This window comes from Pygoscelis adeliae, unplaced genomic scaffold (genome assembly GCF_000699105.1).
Source record: "Pygoscelis adeliae isolate BGI_AS28 unplaced genomic scaffold, ASM69910v1 Scaffold13, whole genome shotgun sequence".
NCBI classification, from domain to species: Eukaryota; Metazoa; Chordata; class Aves; order Sphenisciformes; family Spheniscidae; genus Pygoscelis; species Pygoscelis adeliae.
Genome location: NW_008824499.1, coordinates 4,421,898 through 4,447,234, shown reverse-complemented (window position 1 = coordinate 4,447,234; position 25,337 = coordinate 4,421,898). Strand labels below are relative to the sequence as shown.

Sequence of the window (25,337 nt, the reverse complement as noted above, 5' to 3'; positions counted from 1 at the left end):
CCTCAGATGTGGGGGCGGCCTCCTGCCACTTCCTCAGCCCTCACAGGCCTCTGCCTGTGGCGCCCCCCCCCATCCGCACAGCCGGGACAGGCCGGTTCCCTCGCACCCACCCGTGACAGAGCGGCCTCCCCCAGGGCCCAAGGAGCAGCGAGCAGGGCGGCTCCGTGCAGCCCCACCTCATAGCCTTGTTCTCGTGTGCCCTGCGGTTCCTCCAAGTTTTCATCCGCCCGTGTGCGCTCTTTTCCCCCAGGCAGTCTCACTCGGCTGGAGGCGACCCGCAGGTCTGGGGGTCTCCTGAGCCCCCCGGTGTCACCCCTTCACACGCCTTCGCCTAGCCTCCGCTCCCTGTCGTGTGCTCAGTGCGGGCTTGTTTGTGTCTTCTCCATCCTCTGTGAAACGGTGGTTTTCTCCCCTGAATGACTTGACTCCTCACAGGGCCATCATCACTGAGTATTATCTGTCCTCATCCTCCCTTTTTACCTTCCTTTTTACCGTGATTGTATCTGTTCCTTTTTGGTAGTGCTGTGTCTCATCTCTGGAAAAAGATTACTTAGAGACAAAAAGTTTGGCTGGTGGTGGAAGGGAGTAGGATGATTTTCCTTTGAAGCAAGAGCCAAAATAGAGTAGGTTATGACTGGACTTTGCATGTGTGGGCTTGCATGTCTGTGTATTCATGTGTGCTATGGCTGAATGTGGTCCAGTTGGTATATGGAGTCACAACTTGAAGAGAAGTCCACAAGTGCAGAACACCTAAAAAGCATCTCTGGACAAATTGGAAGGCTGTTGGGTATTTTTGTATGCGTTTTGTGACTTCATAGCTTTTCGTTTAAAAAAAATATTTTGGGGAAAGATGAACTTTCCTTTACCGATTCTTGTATTGTATTGTGTATTCTTGTAGCAGTTGAGTGCTCAAATACACTCAGACTATGCACGTTAAAAATTCTAATGCTTTTGTTTGAATTATTTTATGCTGATCACAGAGGTGGAGTTTGGAATTGTAGTGGCTTAATTTCCTTTATTTGTTGAACTAAGGGAGCTTTAATGTCACTAGTGCCCAGGGCCAGCAGTGTGTGTATCCCATCTCCTTAAGATAGCTGATGAAAGCAACTGTTATAGCCATGGTGGTTCTCATACGAATACTGTTTAACCAAAGTTGGACTGATGGTTTTAATCTCATATAGGATTCTCAACGGGGTAATCATTTGCTTGTAGAACTGATCTTAGCATAGCTTGAATTGGGCATAACTCAAGATTAGAAAAGGTGTGCAGGATGTTACACTGAAGTTGTGATTAGTAGTGCTTATGGGACTCTAAGAAAACAAATGCTGTATTCTTCCAGAAGGACATAGGTCACTGGTAGAAGCTGCTCATCTGCACGTCAAGGAAATGACTGAAACTGATACAGTAGTTTGATTTACATGTATGGTCCAGTTGTCAGTCTTCAGCTGGGTAAGGAGTTTTGTTTACAACAACTAGTGTATAATCAGGTAGGATTCTTGGTCATAACTCAGTACCTTCACTTCCAATATCTGTTATGATTAGAAATCTCTCCTTCAGTAAAGGAAGGAACTTATTCATTCCTAGAAAATGTTATTGGTGAAAAGCAGTTACAATTCCGTGCCTTTCGTTAATGGACATTAATTTAGACACACGAGTCTGTAGCAAACTGGTAACTTTAAATTAATAAATAGTCTGGATTTATTATGTTCTGCTGACTTCTGAGACAATTGAAAAGATGTAGCATTGCTGCTGTTATCTAAATCTAGACAACATAATGACTGCAATTTTGGTTATACCTGAAAAACAAGCTAAATAAAGTCTGGTTCCAGATACAAGTTAATTTTTAATTTGTCTTCATGCTTTTGTTTTCTGGGTTTGAAATTGTCAGTTAAAGCTTGACATTTAGTTCTTTCTGGTTTTATTTTTAGGAAAGAGCTGAAAATCTGCTCTCGCATTTAGCTCTTTATAAATTTTCTTGCTGTAGGTTTCAGATGTCTCATATATTAGTTTATTATTTTAAAATGCCCTAACTGGCTCTTCTTCTCCAATATCTCTTCCAACTGATAAATTCTTCCAGTACTTTTATATGGGAAAGCTTAACAAACTTTCATTGCCTTTTGTCATTCTGAATTAAAAGCTAGATGAAAGCATTTTAGTCATCTGAAGATAAGAAGTCCTCTAAGAAATTGTGCATTTTTCTTATGATTTGTGGATTCTTCTTTTAGCACGCTTCACAGAATAGATGTAGGACATTAATAATGGTTAGTAGAGAGAGGTTTCTTTTTTTTTTTTTTTTTTTTCTTGTGGTGGCAACAAAATTATCTGAAAGGTCCATGGAAAATGGATGAAAAAAAGCATTATGTATAGCTTAAGATCTTGTTATTGCTGGTCCGAAAACACACTAAAACTTCATACAGAAAATAGTCAAAGATTTGCTTCTAACATATCTTATGGTGTGGATGTTCTGGGTACTTTATGTATTAACTGGAACAAGTATGTTTAGATAAGTTATTGGATAATATGTAATAACTAACTCTTTCTGCAAAAGAATGCATGGCATACACCTTGATAATGTTTTGGTTTTTTCTTTTTTTGTCTCCTAGAAATGGGTCTGCTTTCAGAAGATGCAATGCACTAGATGTGGTGCTTGGAACAGGATTAGTCATGGCATCAGAACTATGTAAAACAATCTCTGAGGCAAAGCTGGAAAGGCACAAGAACTTGTTCTTAAATTACCGAAACCTCCATCACTTTCCTTTGGAGTTACTGAAAGATGAGGGGCTGCAGTACTTGGAGAGACTTTATATGAAAAGAAATTCCCTGACCACATTGGTACGACAACCTCTTTATTGTAATGTTTACTGTCTGTATGTTCAGGAATTCTGATTTTTGGAACAGAAAAAGCAAGATAATTTAAAAGAATAATAATCTTATAGCAAATCTGATCCTGAATGATGTCATCCATTGTGAAATATGAGTATTTGGTTGTATTATGTTTCAACTTGCATAGGTAATGTAGAGTATAATAAATGAAAGTTTATGACATTTTATGGTTACCATTTTGAAGCTCTGCTGGGGGTTTTCTTGTGAGGTTTGTTGTTTGGGGTTTTTTTTAACTGCTATAAATTTTGCTCATGTCAGTGGTCAGGCCTTTCTACTGTTAGGTGATACTATGCAGTCTAGTCTACATTACTTCATTAGGCTAAGCAACTCTTACCTTGGTATGTGCCTTATTTTAAAGGCATTGTCAATCCCAGGGTCTAATTCAAAGCTTGCTGTTAAGGTATCAGCAAAAACTTGCGTCTACGGGCTGCTGTTGATAGGAGAACAAACAGTTAATTTCAGGGTTGTGGGATTTTCTGTTGTGGTTTCTTCTTGTTTTGTTGTTTTTCCCTGAACTGAACAAATTCTTACCCTGAATGAATGTTGTGACCTCAGAATTCAGTGTGGGGTAGTTAAATAACTCTGTGACATATTGTGAGTTGGTAAGACTCTACAGAGCATCAAAACTTGCCACTGTCAGTAGGCTCAAGTCTCCCAGTAATTAAGGTTCGTGTTTTTTGTTTGTTTGTTTGTTTGTTTTTTTTTTCTTGGGGTCTTCCATGATATGATAGGTAAAATAATAGCCAGGGCAGAGGAGCTTGTGGGCCTGACTACTTAAAACTCACCAAAATTACATGTTTTTCAGTGCTCCCTAGAAAAAGTCCAGTACTCCAATTTAAGGAATAGTGTTTAAAGCTTTAACAATGATATATCAGAATTCCTTAATAAAAGCTTCACTTCTTGGGCCAAAAGCTGAAAGGATTCTGAAGATTTTACACTTTTTCTTCATCTTGAATGAGTCACTTAAGTTTGCATGTACTGTAGAGAATTATTTTGGCACTTTTTGGTTTTAGGCAAGTCCTTTGCTTAATAATGTAATGGGAGGATAGGATTCATGGTTACAAATTAAAGCTGCTTTGAAAATTAACCAAATACTATAAACAGTTCTGCTTCGACACTTTATGAAAATCAGTGCTTATTTAGTGGTGTGAGGTTCATGAAGTTTGTACTGCTCAAAAGATGAAACAATAATAAGGAGAGTTTTGCATATCGCTTTTCTGCATGTATGTGTTAGAGCCTGGTTTTGTTTTTCTCAAAGCAATTATAAAAGAGAAACCAAAACAAAGCCTCACAAGTAAGTTTAGTTCCATTTTCCTCTCAATATCTGTTAACACTACCAGCTAATAGATGTGTAATGTGGCGTAAGAGTAATTACCCATGGTTACTGTCAACAGAAGATGTATCAAATGAGGGAGACAGCTCTTGCCCAACACTGTTTGGTATTGTAATTGAGGCCTGGGATAAAGGAACTGAAATAATATGTAAAACGTAGATCATACCTAGGCAAAATGACTTGCAAACAGCGTGAAGTAGAGCATTAGGATTCAAAATGATCAGCATGACTTGCTCATAATATGACTTGGTGGAACCTCATTCAAATGCATAGCACTGTAGCTAGGACCTAGGGAAACAAAATTGGGTCTAATTCACTGAGCATCTGTTCAGCAGAATAGATGTTGGAAGTTGTAGTGGACCAAAATAGATCAAGTCAGCAGCATGTTACAAAAAAGGCAGATGTCTTTTTGGAACATAGAAAGTTTCACAATCTCCATTAAAAGCAGAAGGGCATAATTATTGGATACTGTTAAAGCATAAGCGGGAGCAAAGATGGAGTCTGGGGTTTCATACTTATGAACAACCTAGGTAAACTGGAAAGAACCTAGAAAGCGGCAACAGGGGATTTTTAGAGAACGTGGCCTATGAGAGAGGGTTGAGAGATTTAGGTTACTTCCGCTTGCAAAAAGAGAAGACAGAGAAGAAAAGAAATAGAAGAGGAATAGGGGAGAGCAGAAGTCATCGGTATTTTTATAAAGCAGTATTTTCATAATGAATTTTTTTTTGCTGGTAGGACAAGTAATAGTCTCAATTTCAGTAAAGAAGTAGTAAGTTATTTACATGGGGAGGCAGGGGAAGGAATCTCATCTGAGAATAGTTGAAAACAAATAGGTTATTGAAGGAAGCTGTATTCCTTTCACTGAGACTTTCTGAAAGAGAAAATGTACCAATTTCTTTGAGGGGTGATCCTGTCTGAGAAGAGTAATTTTAATGTCTCTTTCAGCCTTGTGCTCCTTTGATTCTATGCAAGATGATGAGCATTAGCTCATCAATAAATACTTTAAATTGCATGTAGATTATTAGCAATCATCAAAACTAAATCTGTACCGTATTTCTTTAAAGTAAGGTGGTACTTTCGTCCCATTGGTTCATTCCTTCAGAGTTCTGAAAAATGTTGACTAAATCAGCTTTTGTTCTTCTTTGCTGTTCTAAAATTACTCTAGTCCTTGACAGATGGCTCCTATGAAAACGTCTGGAATAGTTATGCTGACAGAATTTACATATACCTTGCCTAAGAATAATTTCATTTTTGTCTTCATTGGCAAGATGGAAATGATAGAGGGCTATGACATAATGAATGGATCAAGAAGCTATATAGCACACCTGTATCTCAACATCAAGTCTTCCAACTTCTCATTTAATGTTTGACTGATAACATTAGCCTTCCAGTAATCCTATTTCCCCATCTATTAAAAGGAAACACGCATTTGCCTTGATGGCACTGTCAGAAGCATGATCTAGCCATATCAAAGAACAATTGTTCTTAATTTACTAACTCAGCATATGCAATGCTGAACCAAATCAGCAGGTTCACTTTTTGAAAAATGTCCAGTGGGTGTGAGGGCGAGGCAAGCTTCACTAAATTGGTGGCAGAATTGATGATTCATTTATCATCGTTTGTTGTCATGTCACCAGTAGAGACCAGAGTTAGTTTTACCTCTCAACTGATAGATCAGAATAGTTTTTTTAATTTCATTGTAGGATGTTGTATTGAACAACTTTGACTCAGACCCATCGTTACTGTGGTACTCAAGAAGATAAGCAGAATTTCTGTTATAGACTTGCTAAACTGTAAAGTTGTCTCTCATCAGTTTAGCACTCTTACAATGTGAAGCAGTTAAAGCGGGAGTAAGAGTATAACCTTCATGTATAATGTGAAAATAGTTTGTGATTCAGGTTAGTATCCTTATTCTAATAAAGGGTGTAGGATGACAGTGAATTTGTTTTTTCACATTCCCTCTTCATTTTTTAAATTAAAGCTTGAATTTTTTGTGCTTGAGCATGTTGCAGCCTTTCCGTGTTTTCCCGGTTTAAGCTGTTCTCTCTGACCAAATAAAATGCTGTGCCGAGAGAAGATAAATGTACTGTAGCAAACCTTCCAGTAGGTGGCAACAACTGATTAGTTATAGCCTGTTTCTTGGGTCTTGACGTCAACTGATTCATTTATTGAGCCATCATTTGCTGCTCCGTAGTTAAAAACAAACTATTTTTTGTACTCAGATCTAGGATATGGCATGTTTGCCACTTAAGACTATTTTGACATTACTTTTTCAAGTTAGTGTATTTCTTCATAATAAATTTATAAACACAAAGTTAAGTATTTTAGATAATAATATACCTTAAATTTATATGACAGTGAAAATTGCTAGGTTTTTTTTAACGGGAAATTGACTGTGTGATTGAGCTCATCTTAAAATTTATTTGTTTCTGCATATATGTGTATTGTAAAAACTCTTTTTCAATAAAACATATCTATGTTTAAAGTAGGTTTCTTAAGCAATAAAGCTGTCTTAACCTTGAATAACTTGAGTATGGTTACAAACATGACATCTAAAACTTGTGAAGCCTATTTTGTGGTATATGTTCATGGTTATAAATGTCATCAAGAAACAGAATTGCAGCTAGGGAACAGCTAGCAGTTAGAAAATTATATGCATGTTAATTTGTAAATATGGAAATCTAGTTTGATGGATTCAGCACTTCTGGCTTGGTGGTAATTGATTAAGCTACACAAAGTTTGTAGGTCACTTCCCAATTTACCAGCATTACAAAATAAAATACGTTATGGTTAGACATCTTGTATATTTCTTGTTCTGCTTTAAGTCTGTAAAGGCTGCAGCTTCTTAGCAGTCTCTTGGCTTCAGCTAACTCAATTATTTTAATATATTTTTGAAACTAAAGTTTTTGGTAATCCATCTTTTCAGCCTCCAAAGTCTGGTTACCATTTGGTTGAGGACACCTTAATGTCGCTTCTAGGCTGTAGTTCTGTTTCAGTAGTGAATTGCTCACCCTTGATATATCCCAGATTGCACTGATGGACAACGTGCGGGGATGTGGAAATAGGGTATTGCATACAAGCTCCTTGTTGCCATTTTTTCTGTGACTAGCTGCTGACATGTTTTAGTATGGATATTAAAATGAGTTGGGTACACAATATGTGTGTGTCTGTTTTTTGTTTTGAAACCTAAAAAATCTCTAACTCTTTTTCAGCCAGAAAACCTTGCACAGAAGCTTCCAAACCTCGTGGAATTGTGAGTTTGTGTAGGAGTTCTAATATATTTTTATTATGCTGATCCATCTTATCTTAAAATAATTCTAGAATGTATTGCTTGCACATAACCTACCTCTTAAGTGTAAAGGTTTTTCCTGGAGGTCAAGAAAGGATTATTTTTTGTTGGTTTTTTTTTTTTGTTTTAAAGGAGGTATTTAGTCCCATGTAAATCTCTTTTATAATTTCTTGTTTATTGTACAACAAGAACTGTTATACAACAGCCTACGCTGCTAAGGGAAAAATGCTTATCCCCCAACTCCTGTGTAGACTGTTGCCACCCTGATAAAGCACTGGAACCTCCAAATGTAATGGTCAGATGGTTGTGACAGAGCCAGAGTAACAGGCTACTGCTTCCAGCCCATCCCTAGTTGCTCATTTCCAGCCCAGCTACCAGGGGTATTACGAGCTCAGTCTTGCTGATTGTAGTACTAAGTTTTTTTGGAACCAAGTCACAGATTGTCAAACAGTAGGGGTAGTAACTATTTAATGATGATTGCTGTAGGCAGAGTAGTTTATCTAATCTTGTCCAAAGAATGGATGTCACATGAACTGTATTATTTTGGCAGTTAAGCTGTAAGCCCCTGAGTCAATGTCTTCTTCCCTCCCATTTTCTTCTTGTAAGGTTATGATTTTCTTATATGGTAGGCTTGGCGGAGGGGGTGTTAAAAGGGACATCCTCTTTTCCCCTTATAACTCATTTGGCTTACTGTCAGTTGAGTAACTGATGGACCATTGATTCTGTTCATTTAATGGAAAGCTCTAAACAGGAGGAGGTATATATTGGAGTAGTCTAATGCATTCAGCTGTCTGATCTTGTCATCTTAATTTGGCCCTTGAAACCACACCTTTCTGGTACACGCGACCACAGTATAATTGAACTGTTTTGTAGGTCACTGCAGTCTCAGACTTGCTTAAGAGACAATCTTGTCTCGTCATGCCTGAGTCTTGAGAGTGTGTTTATGCTCTGAAGCAGTAAAATAAATATTTTTGTATTTGTTATACTTAGTATTTAATGATTTGCCATGGGGCATCAGGAAATGTCCATGTTATCTGATGGTGCCTTTAGGAAAACCTGTATAAATTACACCTTAAAATAATCTCTTACAAACACTGAATTGTAGGAGTCAAACCTAATTATTTGGGGTTCAGCAAGCTTAGTTGTACCGCCATTATCCCACATTGACCTGGTCTAGAGAGAACTGCAGTGGGCCTGTGGTTTGTGTAGCTCTAACAGTGCAAGTCAATTTTTGATCAGACAGTAAGAGATGTTTTGTTGACAGAGGAGAGACCACAAAATAAAGATTTATTTAAAGAATAATTTGTTACAGTAGCTTTAAACTTTGAAAGACAAACTTAACTGATTTTCATTTTCCTGAAAGTTATATCCTTGGCAATTTCACTATGTATTTTTAAAAACTTCACTGTTATCTGTGTTTCTTTGTATATCATGTCCCTCATGCTGGGATACTAGGTGTAGATCCTCATAATATACCTCTTTTTAGCTTGAGTGAAATAGTTCACAAGTATTTTCCAGGAGCTGCAGCTGAAATGAGTAGGAGAATTCTCATCCTGAGGTATATATAAGGACTACTACAAACATATCTGCTATCCTTATGTTTGTTACATTTTTAGTAAACTTTAAAGGTCTGCGATTTTTAAAGAAAAAGAGAAGGCTCAGATGCTCTATAGAGTTGAAATGTTCATATGTCTTTTTCCTTTTTCTGCCTCTATCTCACCGAAAAGACAGGCTCCTACTTTTGGAAATGCTGTTTGAATAGAGTGAAAAAAAAATGTTGTGCAAATAATTTCCATGTGTGCCTAAGCGATTGGACATTGAGTACTCAGTATACCTGTACAATTAGATATCAATATCTGAAAATTTTGTTAATCTAAGAACAGTTTTTATGTTACTAGTAGTACTGGAAGTGTTCCAGCAGAGGGTGCTGAAGATTCTTGGTGAGCGATCTGGCCACCCTCACCACCTACCTAAATGACCATGTGTAAGATTGGGTTTTTCTTTTGAAAAATGTACTCTAGGTTTGAAAAACCCACTTGCAGTGAGTGGATCATGTGCTTGTTTCTTCAGTCAGTAAAGGTGTAAGAGTTTATGTGCAGGGGAAAATGTTCGTAATTGTATAACTTGTGTGGGTTTGGGCTTTTTTCTTTTCTTGCCCAGCATTTAGTGCGGAATAACCTGATGATCAAATACGGTTCATTCTGGTTATTCTGTCTGCTTTCTTCTTTTTCCTTTTTGTTTCCTCTTACGACTCTCAAAACTAAAGCCCATTATTATTGTAACTGTGAATGTTTTGTTTTAAATAATTGTACGTCATTCTCTTTTATTTTTATGTTAATCATTTAATAGTCTAAGTGAAACTTAAGTACCTATCCATTGCCAGTTTATACAGTTTCCACAGCTTTTGTGGTCATAGAGAGGAGTGGCTTTGAGGGTGCTCTTTCAGTCTGAAACTGGATATTTTGCAAAGTGATTATGTAGCAGAAGTCCTTGAGGGTAACAGGTGGTGTCCTCTGCTTTTTTCTCCTCCCCCCAGGTACCTTCATTCAAATAACATAGTTGTTGTACCTGAAGGTAAGTAATCTACCAGCTCACAATAAGTGGCAGGAATCATAAAATATTCATTTTTCTTCTTTGAAGAGACCTATTTTTTCTTTTATTTTCCCATAAAACATTAAAGATTTTCATACAAAATATACCAGTGTAGCTCTTAGTTGATAATATCTTTGTTTATTCTATGTTAAATTCTTTTAATGAATTCTCAAATGCACCTAAATGCTGTTTGCTTCAGTTCTAATTGCAGAAAGCAAAAAGACTAAATGGCACTCATCTACAGAAACAAAAATCCGGAGTGTCTACTGCTTTCAGCCAGTTACCACACAGAATACTCTGCTGGTTTAGATCATGACAGATTTGAAACCTAAATTATCAAGAACTTGTACTAGTTTCTTTTCCTTGTCTTTGTAGAGTTATGTGTCTAACTTCAGGAAAGTACTTTAAACTCTTTCTGAATATATAAATTGAATAGACACAAAGCAAAGGAATGGAAAAAGTTATGCTGGGGCAGAATCGTCTGAGGAGAATCTAGAAATGGGAGTATTCTCTACATCACTATTTTTCCTCCCTGTCTTACTGCCAGCAGTACTGTTTGTTAGATAGTTTGTGGAAATGCTTATCTATGTCATTCAGTTGTGAGACCAGCTTTCATACATCAAAATCTGCTCAGATATAGGTGTTGGGTACTGTGGCTTTTTATCCTCTCATAGTCCTATTAAGATTTTAACATTACTGTTGGGTCACATTCATGTTTTAATCTGTTCTCTCACAAGCCATTGGCTCCCTCGTTAAACTGCAGTTTCTGGACCTAAGTGATAATGCCCTCGAAATTGTGTGTCCAGAGATTGGCCGCCTGAGATCCTTACGTCATCTTCGCTTGGCTAACAATCAGCTGAAATACTTACCTGCAGGTAAGTACAAATGCGTGAGGGATTACAGCAATGACAAATTCCGTTTGAACTTAATTGGCGTAGTGATCTGCTCTGGGTTTATTCATGTCTTACAGTTGAAGCATGGTATGACTTGCATTTAAAGACTAGGCAGGGATTGCCATTGTATGTATTGTACTAAATATACTCTGTAGTTAGAAAAAAGCCACACTGTATGTACTTAAAGTCCTGAAAAATGCTTCTGAAGTGGGGAAAAAAATGCATTAACAATCTTTGCCATTGTATCAAGAAAACATTGAACTTCCTTGAGAAGACAGAAAATTCCAATGCTAACTGTCATTATGATAAAATGATGTTTCTTCCAATTTTCCTTTCGGATTCCAGTCCTTCCTTTCTTTACGCCCAACAGCCCCATTCATGTATTTTCTAAAAAGACAGATGTCTAGTAGGTTTGCCTATGGCAGTTCCACCTCACTATGACAGTAAATAACAAATGTTTGTCCTGCTAGTTTATAATAAAAAAACAAAATTTATTCAAAGTAAATGTGACACAAAGTCAGAAAAAGTTGGCTGTAGGCAGATTTTGAACGATTTTTTTTGCCTTCTAAATACTTTGACAAGCAGACATAACTGATTATTCTTCTTCCATTGCCCTTATATTTTTCCAGAGAAGATGATGGTGATCTTTAAATTTTTTTTTTAATCTTTCTATGGCATATTTGCGTCTTCGGATCTGCAGAGGTGATAAAAATCTAAGGCCAGCATTTAAAAAAACTGGTCTAACTTAATCTAACAAGATTAGCTTTTGGCTCTAATTTTAACTAACTTCTCAGTGTGACCTTCATGTGTTTGTCAGTTCACATTGCTTATTATCAAGAAATATATTGCAATTTCTCCTTGAAGTTTTGGGTGCAGAAATCTAGCTGTCCTTTCCTTGTACTTTTCTAGGCATAATAAGCTTAATAAGAATAAGTCAAAGGAAGCTTATGATTAGAAAGAAAAAAATGTATACGTCTATGTAAATGCTCTGGAATGAAATTACATAAACCTGTTAAACATTATGACCCAAGGCCACTAAAATTTCCATCAATTTTCAGATGTCCTACATTCAAAAGAAAGGAGTGACTTGAGTGTGCTTTATGTTCCTCAAAGATAATTTACCTTATGGTGCTGTACCATGAAAGAAAGACTTGTTCAAAGAAAAAGTGACACATTTTCTGCAAAACTTCACACATTAACTTAAAAAGGTTCCAAAAAAGACTTTCAAAAGAATAATTTACATTACTGAAGAGCTGATTTTGAGTCTACCACATTTGATTAGGAATTGGTATCAGCTGCATAGGCATGCTGCATTTAATTTCTCCTGAAGTTTACAAAATTTGGTACTGAGCATTGTCCCTAAGTGTGTTTAGTTTTGTGTGCATGAAAATTTTGCATGCTTAGAATAATACTACTGTTGCCTACTTTTGAATTGGAGAATCCAGTGGTGTCTGGTCTTTCTGGTTTTGCTGGTAGTGTACCATCAGTTTATACATATGCCATTACTGCTATCAATACTAATCCTGTCTGTTCAGATGCTGTCGCTATCAACATGACTGGGTGTCATACAACTTGAGTATTATCAGTCTGAGCAAGATTAATCTTTCACTTACACTGGAGAGTTTGCCCAATGGAGAGTTAATCTACTGCATTGAGTGTTTCCTAAACAACATTTCCTGAAGAGGGCTTCCAAGCATATTTTCACAGTTTTTCTTTGTAAAATTGCAAAGATTTCAAAGATGACTTTGTAACAAAATCTCTGAGTTTGAAAATAACATTTATGTTCAACAACTGAAAAAATAGAATAAAACAGTAAGTTTTGATGAATTGTTTTATAATTATAACTTATAATAAATTTAGAAATATAATTTATAATCCTTAATTATATTGGTAGCATGAATCTTCATAATGGTGTTAAATAGCGTTCTGTCAGGAAAGTTAGCAAAGTTAATAAAATGAACTAGGATGAGATATTATTTCAGTATTTCAGTACATCATTTTACTGCGTGTTAACTGCTTTCTTTACAGCAGATACTGCATTGCAATGCATTGTTAGGGATTTTTAAGACAGCTCTTTATTGCTCTTAATTTATAATAAGTAACCATTTAAGATATAATTTAGCTTCTACTAGTGCAGCTTGTGCAGACCTTAAAGATCTGCATTTAAAAAATAGCTTTCAGGTATAGGTGATAGTAATTTATGGAAGTAACTTTTCAAAACTTGTGACCATCATTTTCTTCCAGACTTAGTCCCGCATATATCACACAAATGGCAGCGAACTGTTTATCACAGCAGAGGATCCAGTTAAGAAAGGTGGATCAGTATTCACCTTGTGTAACCAGACAGGCCAACTTGCAGCGGAATGATGTCATCACATAAAAAGCTTACTTTTATGAGTAAGCTCATACTCATAAACAAGAGTTCTTGCCCTGTCATTCCTCTTGTCTCTCCCTTCCTAGTGTCTGGTGTTACAAGTACCATCAGTTTTTGTTGAAACTACATGGATATCTAGGAGGATACTCTTAGTAATATCCTTAATCAATTGCTAAAAAAATCTGCAGAACCGTTGGATGGTAAACATTTGCCATTAAGTGTCTGAACACCCACACTTTTCTATTGCATTTTATATTTTAAGAATGATTCTCTATTGTGTCTTCCTTCATTGTGGTTAAGAACTGAAAGAAACAATGCAATTCATAGCATATGTTGATTCATTATCCTTTTTTAATGTTTTTGTTCCACAATTGTGCTCTTAACATTCATTTTCAGTGTTTAAGATTTGTCTTATAGAGATCTAGCATAACTCTAACTTTAAAACAATTGAAATAGTATGCATAATGAAGCCCTATAAAGATTTATGTCTTCAGTCTGATTATAGACATTCTTCAGACTCTAATAAACATTGAGCCTATGCTGCGGTTTATCTTCAATGTGATGGGCAGGATCTTAGTCTCTAAGTACCTGTTTTCATAAAGCTTGTGAGAATTTAGTAATGAAGACCTCTCTTCTCACGTTTGGTCATGATTATTCAGCTAGTTTTAAAAAGTCACTTTAAGAGAGGAGGTGGGGGAGAATGATGAAAATACATGCAGACAGCATGAATACATAAGCCTTAGTTTCCTGAAGAGCTCAGGCAATACAGGACTGATGAGGGGGAAAAAGGGCATTAGGTGAAGCATGGAAACTGTGTTCCTTGGACATTAGAAAGCACTTCCTATGCAGTGGCACTTTTGTAGTGTAAATGATAATCCTACCTTTGTGCTTAGCAAACACTACCAAATCAGCGTCACCCATGGATAAGATCATGTACTTTGGCCTCAAGGCACTTTGTTTAATTGTGCACTACTACTGAAACAATGGGGCTTCGATCACACATCATTAAATTGTTGTGAGAATTGTTGAAAGATGACTAAGCTAAACTTGATGAGAAGCAAGGGGAATAATTTGTCCAGAATAAGCATGCCGAAATTGAAGTATAATATAAAATGGCTGGAAGAAAATGCTTTGTGAAATTCTCTTGAAGTCATATTTTGAGTATACTTTGGATAAGGTTAATAAGTGGACCAGCTTCTGCCTAATGCAGAGTTATCGGTATCTGGATTCTGTGGTAATCAGAATCACTAACTGAGAGACTCTGTCTTCGAGAGGAGAGCTGATTGAGAGTTGCAGATAAGTAAGAAGAGGAGATTTAATATTATAAAGTTTTGTTGAGCGCTTTTTTCATTGAAATGCGCGGCATTTTTGTTCTGCAAACTGTAAATCTTGTAGCTTCTGTCTTTAACAAGTTCTTGATTCTTTTATTTGGTTCTCGTACATGTAATTCTTGAACATGAAGTAAAGTTTTGTGAAGTTTTCTACTATTTAACTGTAGCACTTAAATAATCGAAATTCTTGAGGGCCATTTGGAAATATGTAATGCCAGAGATAAGTCTTAGAGCTGCAGCATAAACAAAAGATGGTTATTTCATATTATTACATTAGTTTGTATTACATATTTGTATTACAAATATTACATATAAGCTTGACTTAGTTGACGTTACGTTTTTATAGTAGCTTAACTTTATTTTTTTTAGATTTCTCTTTATTCAGAGAATTGATGTCTCATTTTAATTTAGAATTGTAGTTAGTCCTATATGAATGTGCTGTCAGAAGTAAATTTTCTGAATCTTCTCACTTATGAATAATTAGAAAGTTCCCGTTTGTTTCTGATGTTTATAATGCATATGATATTTCAACTCCTTTCATTCTTGAGAAATTGTATTTAGTTTCTCTTTGTGTGACAATTATTGCATCATTTGCCAAAAAAAAAAAAAACCCAGTGAGATGTACTAGAAAAATTATTTTTCAGGGGTCCCAAAGCCAAGGTTATCTCTCAGTTTTGCTGCGTTGCCATTTAGATTTGATTTGACTTTAGCCTTGGAAACTTTTTATGTGAAGTGATGGCTCTTCAGGATTACATTTTGGTCTTGTAGTTAGTGAATGCACGTTTGGACAACAGATGACTTAAAAGAGGGTGGGTTTTACTCAAAGTTTGACTTAAGTTTCATATTTGACAAGGATTGGATTTTTTTATTGTGCATTACTTGAGAAATACTTCTACTTGGAAATGGCAAGTTGTAGCATCTTGTTCTAAGATTTAATTAAAAATGAGGTTATGTTTACTCAGCACATGTTGGAGTTTAATTATAGATTTACTAAAATGAAAAGCTTAATGTTTTGCCAAGTCAAGAGCAAAAGCTAAGTAATTAAACGAAGAACAGGGTATGGTTTATGATCCCAGCCCATCTTTTGGCAAAGTTCCCTTCAAGAAGGGAAAAAAATAGATATCAGCAGTTGTCTTTACATGGGCTAGACTGTTTCCCTTCATGTTTGTTGTCGGGGAACTTTAAAAACCAAGAGCTGAGCGCATTGATAGGGCAAAAAACATGCGGTCAAATAATACCAAACTTCATGTAAACTGTGCGATGCTGTTTCTTTAATCTGTGAAGTGGAAGTGCAGGTGACTGGGGAGCACCAGCAGTTGCTGTTGCTGAAGAGAGGTACAGATCTCTGCAAGAGTCAAAGGCAGGTTTAGCAAATGTCTCTTCTTCCCCATATAAGGAAGTGTGTGGCTTCCATTTCAAATTGACATTTCCATGTTGCCTCTGGAGACTTCTGCATATTGCATCCACTTGTTGCCATTTTGCTTCACTTAGGTAGAATCCGAAGGAAAATTTATTAATCCACCTTTGGTATTTTTAAAGTGCAAACTGCAATAATATTTAGGGAGGTTAATAGCATATATACTCCTCACTTAATTTCTGTTCGAATCCTTTTCCTTTTTAAGGCAAATTGTTTTAGAAATATAGTCAGTTTAAACCTCATTAAAATACATTTGTAGGCTTATAAAACTTCATCTTCAAAGCATTTGAGAAAGATCCTGTGAAGCTGATAAGGGAGTGTTATCCTCATTTTACAGCATGGAAAAAAGTGTTTTTAACAGAAGTGATTTGCTCCAGGCCACAGCAGGAGTCAGTGTTAGCCAGAAATAGAACTTGGGTGTTCCCATTCCATTTGTTAAGACCACACCTTTTTGAGGTTGATCATATTTAATATTGGGGGGCATTGAGTCTTTCCACCCATTCTTAGGAAACTAATAATTATCTCTCCGTAATTAATAATCCTCTAAGTTAATAGGAAATTAATAGCGGTAAGATCAGTGAAGTTTTTGTAACTGAAACAGCTTGTGCTTCCAGAAGGCTGGAAGAGTTCATGAAGATGAATTTTGAAAAATGTAACTTACAGATGAATACTAGATCATTTTCTCTTGCATAGGTAACTTCGGTGGTAATGAAAAGAAGGGTTCAATCGTTATTAAAATTATAAATCAAACTATAATTGTTGATTACTGCTTTGTCTATTTATAAAGTAACCCTCGGAATGTTAATTGATTATTGCTAAGTCTGTTTTGCTAATTGGGGGCAAGAGAAACTGAGACACGAAAACTGCATATTCATTTCTCTCACTTTTTTAAGTTGCTGTAAAGTACAATATCTGTATTTACTATTCATACCAGTATTTCACTGGTAAAGCCTTCTTGAATACCCAACTTAGTAATTCTGAATAGAGCTCAATATAAGGTGTTTCAGTAAATCTTAATTAAAGGCATATAAAAACAACTTCTTCCTTACCGCCTTTTCACAGTAGATTTCCACTGATCGTGGGTACGGCATGCCAATAATTCTATTCTTATTCTAGACCCTGGCATTAAAATATGTAGTCCTAACTCATTTTTTAAACTTGTTTTCCATACTTCGATTTAGAGCCTTCAAAATGGGGGGGAATAAATTTGGCTTTTTTTCCCCTCCTGTATTTCCCTTCTGCTTTTATTACTGTCTCCGATTAGAGTAGATCACTTTGATACTTTATAAAAAAAATTTGAACTCTATTATGATTGTGACTTTAAAAGCAAAGGCTCAAACTGATGCAGACCCTGTTCTTTTTTCAGAGTTGGCATAACCTTAGTCCACTCTGCTTTCCTAATTTAGTAACATGTATAAAAATATGCACGACGGGACAGGTTTGGTACGCCAGGCACCCATCCAGGAGTGTGGTGTTTTTAAGTAAATGGACTTGTGGGGATTTGAGGAAAACATAGATTAGGTTACATGAGCTTTGCACTCTGTGAGTATGTGACTATTTAAAGGAGCATGGACTCCTAAATAAAAATATCTTTTAATTGTTATCATAATACATTGTTTTCCTTGAAGTAGGTGGTTGCCTATTATTAAAAATAAGTTTTTTTTTGCACAGGTCTCTAAAATATATGCTGTGAAATGAATAAATGCATTTTTAGATTCAATTTACTGTATAAAACCAACAGTCAGTGTACTAAGGTTTACATTAGCTCTTATGTTCAACCACAACAATTTTTTTTTTACCTAAATCGATGCAAAACTTACCCACACTTGCCTGTTACTGTATTGTTTTTTTCACATGAGGGTTAGTAAGGCTTCAGTAATTACGCTGTATTAATGTAGAAGCACAGTAAAAATAACTGATAGTATCTTTAAGACATTCTTTGTATTTCTAGGAGGAAAAGATTTTTACATGTTTTGATCTTGTATAAACTCCAATACAGCCCTGTCCTGACAGCCTGTAAGGACTGAAATGTTTTATAAGAAAAATTTCCCCTAGGAAATTATAGCAGAGAGTAATCTCTGAAGAGTTAGGAACAAAATGGCAACATGGATGGTTACTGACTGTCGTTGGGCTTTGTGACCTAAATAGAGGTGACCAAAGCACTAGGTAGTATATTGTAGAAGTGGTATTCCTTATAGATCAGCTTTCATGCATGCCCAAACACAGCGGTACCTATTTAATTAAAGGATGTTGGTTGTGTGAGATTTTATAACAGAGTCTTCCTTGCTCAAACTTTTTGTTTGGGCTAAATTCTCAGGAGGGCTACTAGTACTTCTGAGCGCTTTAAATGTATGGGGAGGGAAGTGAAGACAGAGAATAAAAAAATTCCATTAAATTCCTGGAAATTTTCATTAACTGAAGTTTTTCCTGTATACCCTCACCTGTATACTGTGTCAGAATGAGTCATCTGTGTATACAGAGCTGCTCACTATTCTCTATTTGTCTGCTTGCTCCTCTTATGGTTATTTTTTTTTCCCCCCCCCCCCCCCACCCCGTTGAGGGGCTTTTGAAAGCCTCTTTGTTAGTATCATACAACATTTTTTAGTATACCACAGAAGGTTCGTAATGTCACTGGATGCTGGTAGCAAAAATAGTAGTATAAACATGTAGTCAGAAAAATTCTAGAGCTGTATTTTAAGCTTAAAATATTGTTCTAATGTATGCTTTTGTTCCAACACTTGTTCCAGATGGACTTCTATTGGACGTACTGGAACTGAAATATTTTCCATAACTGTGGCAGAAGTGACGTTAAGAAACAAAAAAACCCAACAAAACTATCTCTTTCAACAATGGCCTGTGGTATTACTCATGGTGTTGCACAGCAGGTTCTCAAAAATGCATGTGCTAAGTATGTATGTGTTGTAATTCATTAATCTGAAAACTAATAGGAAACAGTTGGAAGAAGCCATCAGTGTCTTTCATTGTAACATTTAAATTACGTATTCAAATATTGCTTTGTGTACTAGGCTTATGGGACTAGAAAATTCCATCTTAGAATTTGCTATTGTAAATTAGCGCTATCACTGGAAAAAGTAGTTGGAAATTAAGCTATTTTAATGAGCATGTTTTTAGTTAAAAAAAGAAATTGTGATATGGCTCAGTGCATCATATTTCCAAGTACCTGCAATTTTATAAAACATACTTCTGTGGTGATTACGTGTCTGAAAGAGTGATCAGGGACAAACTGAAACTGGCATTGAGGTTTCATGTTGATAAATTGAAGGCTAAAATCCCATTGAAGCAAAAACCTAATGATCAAGTGTTTGAGTTTTCTAATACTAGTTTTACAATTTTTAAAAGTTGCTCAAAATTGTAACTTTACTGATTTCAATTTTTTTCTTCTTTCTTACATATTTTAGCAAGATGGTAATGACTTTGGATCAATCACATTTTTTCTTAGGTCCCTACTTTGGTTTTGGTGATGCTTTAATTTGAAAAATCCCTGCCTGGTTGAGGTTTGACTGTATTTAAAACATGAACAGTGTGCTCATGTAATTACTGAGTTTATGAATAGATCCAAGAGTGTCTGAGAGTAGGGTGCTGTACATGTGTTTCAGACCATGTTAATTTCATTTGAATTCTTCATATGATCTGGGCAGAGATTGACCTGTAATGGTTCCCTTTTTATGTGATAATTTTTACTGCCCAGAGAATCTTAGTGAAAGTCATGGTGGCATAGAGTTGTCTCATGGAAAGAGACATATCTCAGAATGACACCACGTGAGTTGATTAGAACCAAAACACTTTTTCATTATATTGTATTCCTGGTAGAATGAACATGATTTTAGAGGGTAAGCATATGTCAGTGTAAGGCTGCCTGTGACCTGCTGTTGCCCAGTTTTTTATTTGCATTTTTTATTTCCTCTCAAGCATTGAAATCCTAGATATCTGTTTTTAGTGCTTTGAAACTAGTTTCTGAGAATGGGCCAGTGTTGCCATTTGTTCCCTACTATTCCACGTGAGATCCTTGTGAAAGTCATCATGCATCAAACTTGCAGAATCTGGCCCCATCAGCCCCATACTTTTCCCCCCCCCCCTTACTGTTCCTTTCCTTCTCTGAAAAGGAGTTAGTAAGAAACCTGGTGAGGTGTAGGTGAAATCAGGACGGAGGAGAGAAGAGCCAACCTAATTATTACCATTGGTGCTCTCAAGCCTGTTGTGCTTCTGGCTTTGCAGTACTCCACTTGCGAAAATCAAAATCTTTGCAGGAACATGTATGTTTTCTAAGCTCTGAGCCATGGGCTTTCCCCCTGGTAGCCGTCCCCCCTCAAGGGCTCTTAGGTAGGAAATAAAGGAGTTGTGCCAAGATAAAGGAGTTTGAGTGCTGCTTCTAATGTTGAGGTACTTGGACGATTCGTGCATTCCTGAGAGTACGGGAGCAGATTTAACTGGATTCTCTATTTATTGTTAAGAGATTTGGTACTGCCTCTTGAATCCTGGCTCACGCTTCTGTTCAGCAGTCCTTGATTTCTCAAGTCACTGTAAGCTGTGTTTCTCCAGGGGTCTTCCCCTTGTCTGTGGGGGGTGGACAGGAATTTTGAAGATGTTGAGAGTGCTTTAAGTAGTTGCGACAAGCATTCATCTGAAGCTAAAAACTTTATGGAGATGTCGGAAATCTTAAATATAACTCTAGAAGCATGGTAGTTACGTTGCATGTTCTTATGCCTTTTTATTAAATAAGTCTTAAGTACAACTCATTTCAACACATTTCATTAAACATAAAATTGCATAATATTTTTCTAGTAAACTCAATTTGAGATTTCTCAGTAAATTGTTAAAATACAGATTCATTTTTTTTTCCTCGCATGTCCAAGTAACTTCCAAACTTTGCTTAAAGTCAGCCAGTCACATGGCATGTGCAAAATATTAAATGGAAAGAAATTTAAAATGAAATACTGATTTCAATACTGGAGTGAGAAGAGGTCTTTAGACAATAATGAAATCAGTAGCATTTCCATGCTGCCCTGTTACTACCACATACAAGTGGTTCATACAGTAATGTACAAAGTAGTCTTTCAAACATCTGACAGAAGAAATGACAACCTGAATTTTCTAGGGTATATGAGAACAGAGCCCTGATGGAATTAATCTACCCTATTCTACTGTCCACTCCTGCAATCATTAGAGCTGCTACTCTTGGAACAGAGAACTTCTGAAAGAAAGTCTCTTGACCTTTGAATATACTCCCAATGACATGCTGAGCCGGAGGCCACAAGACAGAAGTGGGAAGTTTATGCAGCAATATATAATTTTAAAGAACATTAAGTTGTCATTGCTGCTTTGATCAGTGATAGAGTATACTTTGATAAAACTCAGATAAAGGGCTTCAGGCTGTAGCATCAAAACAATGCATTCTGTTCCTTTTAGTTTGAAAAATCTATTTCTACAGTCTGTTTTTAAAAAGTGGAATGTGCTTGTGAGAACTGATTAGACCTGGCACGCAGACCTAAATAATGAAGGTCAAATAGAATTACTTGAGGTTTATGTTTTGATCATTTGAAAACTTGGGTTTGAGATTTATGGAGAGGACTCACTGTGACACAGTTACATACCACAGAAAAAAATAACTCTGGAAGTGGCCACAGTTGTGTTTGAATTCAGTAATTATTCCATTTGTGGTGTTTGTTTTATGTGAGTTTATTGACTGCATAGCAGAGGAGAGGAAGCAGAAGTGGAGGGTCTCTGGTTGCTTTTGGTCAGTCTTATTCCTGTGGAGTTGAATCTAAGATGTAGAAAAGCAGACTACCAGGAATTTAATTTTGTAGGTATGTAATTCTGTGTTGTAGTCTTGCTCTGAGTGTTTGAAGGTGTTAGTTACATAAATGTATCTGAAAAGCCATAAGACTATAACTATTCCTAGTTGCTTTAATTTTGTGTATTACCTGTGTGGGCTCTAAAGCTCTACAGATCATTACTCCATTCATAGCTCTGGCAAATCCCCTCCCACCCCCCAGATTCTTGGTGGCATCTCTGATCATCTTCATAACTGATAAGGTATGATGCTTCGTTGCGTGTCTGGCTGATTTGCTGTACAACTGTCTTCAGTACTGTTGAAAATGAATGTAATCACTGTTGTGTTTATTACAATAGAATGCTTGGATCTATGTTAAGATATTAGGGGGGTGGGTTTGTTTGCTTTTGTACTTTTAAAAACTAAACAAAAAAGGAATCTTTAGGATTTTTCAACTTTATTCTTAAATAAGAAAAAACTACATTAAAATAAAATTCACATAAGTTACTGTAACTTTTTTCAAGGTGTCATTCCTCTCCTTTTGGAAACTTTTCCCTCAACGTGCTGAATCCTCTACTGAGAGCACAGCAAAGCCGCCTCTTTGGAATTTGATACAAGGGTTTTTCCATGTTACGGCTGGCAACAGTCACATTCTGAGCAACATAGCTTGGGGCTGTCATGAGGCGGATTCTCCTTCTTGCGCAATGCATGTATTAGCTTGTCTTTACTTTATTAGAGGAAGAATATGGGACTTCTAGTAAGTCTCTTCCCTTTGACTGTCTGTTCTTATAAAAATCATCACTTATTATTGAGAGTTAACATATTCCGAGAAATTAAACTAAACTTGAGTGATCATATAGTGCCTAATGTCAGACTAGCTTCCTAAGTAAAGGAATTACAAACCAACTTTTTCTGAAACTCATCTGTCAGCACTGAATTCTTCTGATGATTCTGATAGTAAAGATCTGACTTTACTGATTGCCTGGTTCAAGGCACATGTGATATATATGAAGTTCACTTCTGAAACTTCAGAACAGATGCTCTTTAAAATACTTGTAAAAGTCTTTCTTTTTAGAACTATTACCCAAAAGCAAAACTGTACTTAAAGGGGGTTTTAAGATGTTCAGGGCCTCTCTCATAAACATTTGCCAATAGCTGTTCACATGGGTGAAGACAGATGTGTATTGACAAGGCTGAGACTAAACCTCTGAGATGGAGAGTTGGATGTATGCTGGGAAAGATGTGTTTCATATACAAATGGTGTTTGTGCTTCTGTACTATGAAAACTTCTTTAATACAGACAATCTGTTCAATAGCTTTTAGTCAGGGTTTCAAAGAACCTCAGCTTTGAACAGATATTAAACTGTGGGTCTTTTTTCTCTGAAATTTTTTGTCGGTTTGTAAATGTGTGAAAAAGGAAATGGTAGTAGTAACTGCTTTGCAAATTCCAGGTTTACATTAGAAATGCCTTACTGATTCCAGTGTGCTGTACTGCCAAAGGGCTCTAACTTTTGTTTTGCTGCACTGACTTATTTCAGGAGGATCCTAAGCAAAGACAAAGTAAGCCATACAAGAAAAATCAGCTTTTCAGGAGGATTATGTCTATGCTTACTGCCTTTACCCACATTGTTTTAAATAAATAAATGCTCAGAACTGCAGTTCATTGTATCCTTCACCATCATAACGAGGTTGGTAAAAGTTAAACAGTGCGTATCTGCTGCGACAGCACATGGCTGCAAACCTGTTCATGAAATTCAGTAGTTCATAGAGCCTATTTAGTTTCAGAAGAAAATTACCTCTTAACTAAACTAAAATAATTTGCTACTCATTTTTCGTGTAAAACCTCTTACTAATTTGAAATTTTTGAGATTCTTTGTTGCACCAAATTAACATTTGTGACAAGAAAAAATTAGCTCTTGAAGCTTTTTTTTTGTCATTTTTAGGATTGGGTGTCAAAAGTTAACTTGTTTTCCCCTTAAACTCTTAAGTCTTTATTTGTAAAGTTATCTATTAATGTACTTTTGTCTCTTTGGTTCCCTTGGTTGTTTTTTTTTTTCTTTCCCTTTTTCCCTAAGCTCTCTGTAACTTATGTACAGTGATTAGCTGTATTAACGGGTAGTTGATTTTACTTGTGCATTAAGCAAATGCAATTTACTAGTAGGACTTGAGTGCTCGGGGAAGCTTGGAAAACAAAGTCATTCAGTCTTTGAAAGTGAACAAACACAAATTGTTAGTGCTGTGCAATAGAAGAATTTTAGAATGTGTCGATTTCCATTTTGACCTTGCTGGCCAAATATAATTTTCTTTTATACATACCATTGTGAGAGAGTTAAAATACTATTTGTTATAGACATCCTTGTTTTTACTCAGCTGGTCTATTAAATAAATTGAGGCAAAATAAAATGCATCATTTACTGACACTAAGTCTAAATGGAAAAAGCCTTTAAAGAGAATGTGTAGAACTGGAGGTATTATGTGAGATTAACTTTCCTGTGGTTCATGTCACACACACAGAGTTTGATACCTGTATTTCAGTTATCTTAATTTTATTGCAGTGGTATTTAAAATAAAGACCTGTATTGAACTTAGCATTGTCCAAATCTGCATTAAATTGTCATTCTTTATGGAAGGCTTTGATATTGAGCAACTGCAAGTATACTCCAGTTGGTAATTATTTAATGTTTGAGAGCTTTATGGACTAAGACTACTTATTGGTGTAGCTAAAGGAATGCAATTCGGAATGGCTGAGTGGGGGGTTTGGAGTATAATTGCAAGCCTTACTTGTCTACTTTGTGCTGATTTGAAACATTAAACAGCAGTATCTTCCACTGATTAAGGTAAGGCTTGCAGTTGCTCTCAGCGTTTTGAAAATCAGGACGTTGCTAGTGTTGTTTGAAGTCAGATGTCTTCTTTTTTTGGTGATAATCTTAGTTAGAAACTGTTAGTAGTTGGTCCATACCATTTTCTCAGTAGTAGCTGCATCATTACAGTAGCTCCTGCCTACCCTTCTCAGCTGGTGAATTAGCCATTCTGCTGGGTGGCCACACAGACACTAGTTGGGCAAGTGACAAGGAGCAAGAGAAGCTCCTGTTACTGCTGCTAGAAAAGGGCATCTGAATCCACAGTTTACATTTGCGAAAGATGCACCTCTATTATAGTGGGAATATTTCCTGTGAATGTTTAGCCAGTCCCTCCCTGTAATTACTGTTGCAATTTGTAGTAACTTTCAATGGCCTGGAAGAACTCTTATTTTCACAGGACTTCAGTTAAGACAATCCCATCCATTAACATTCCTTTGAAAAACACATATGGCGACTCCACTGCCATAAGCGTGGTGCCAAGCTAAAGATCTTGCTTTGATTCTTTTCCTTTCCCTCACCCCACTCAAATGTGTAGTTGCATTTTTTTGTTATGGAGACAGAGTTTACCTTCAG

At 36.3% G+C, this 25,337-nt stretch overlaps 1 protein-coding gene across 1 annotated transcript in view; it reads left to right on the top strand.

The window, feature by feature from the left end:
• The window catches only part of LRRC28 (leucine rich repeat containing 28), an 83,643-nt gene that overhangs the window by 30,611 nt on the left and 27,695 nt on the right, over positions 1 to 25,337 (top strand). The window contains 4 exon segments of the mRNA XM_009321483.1: positions 2,604 to 2,832; positions 7,429 to 7,469; positions 10,042 to 10,079; positions 10,835 to 10,972. Coding sequence (XP_009319758.1) covers positions 2,665 to 2,832; positions 7,429 to 7,469; positions 10,042 to 10,079; positions 10,835 to 10,972 — 385 coding nt within the window. The 5' untranslated portion in view covers positions 2,604 to 2,664.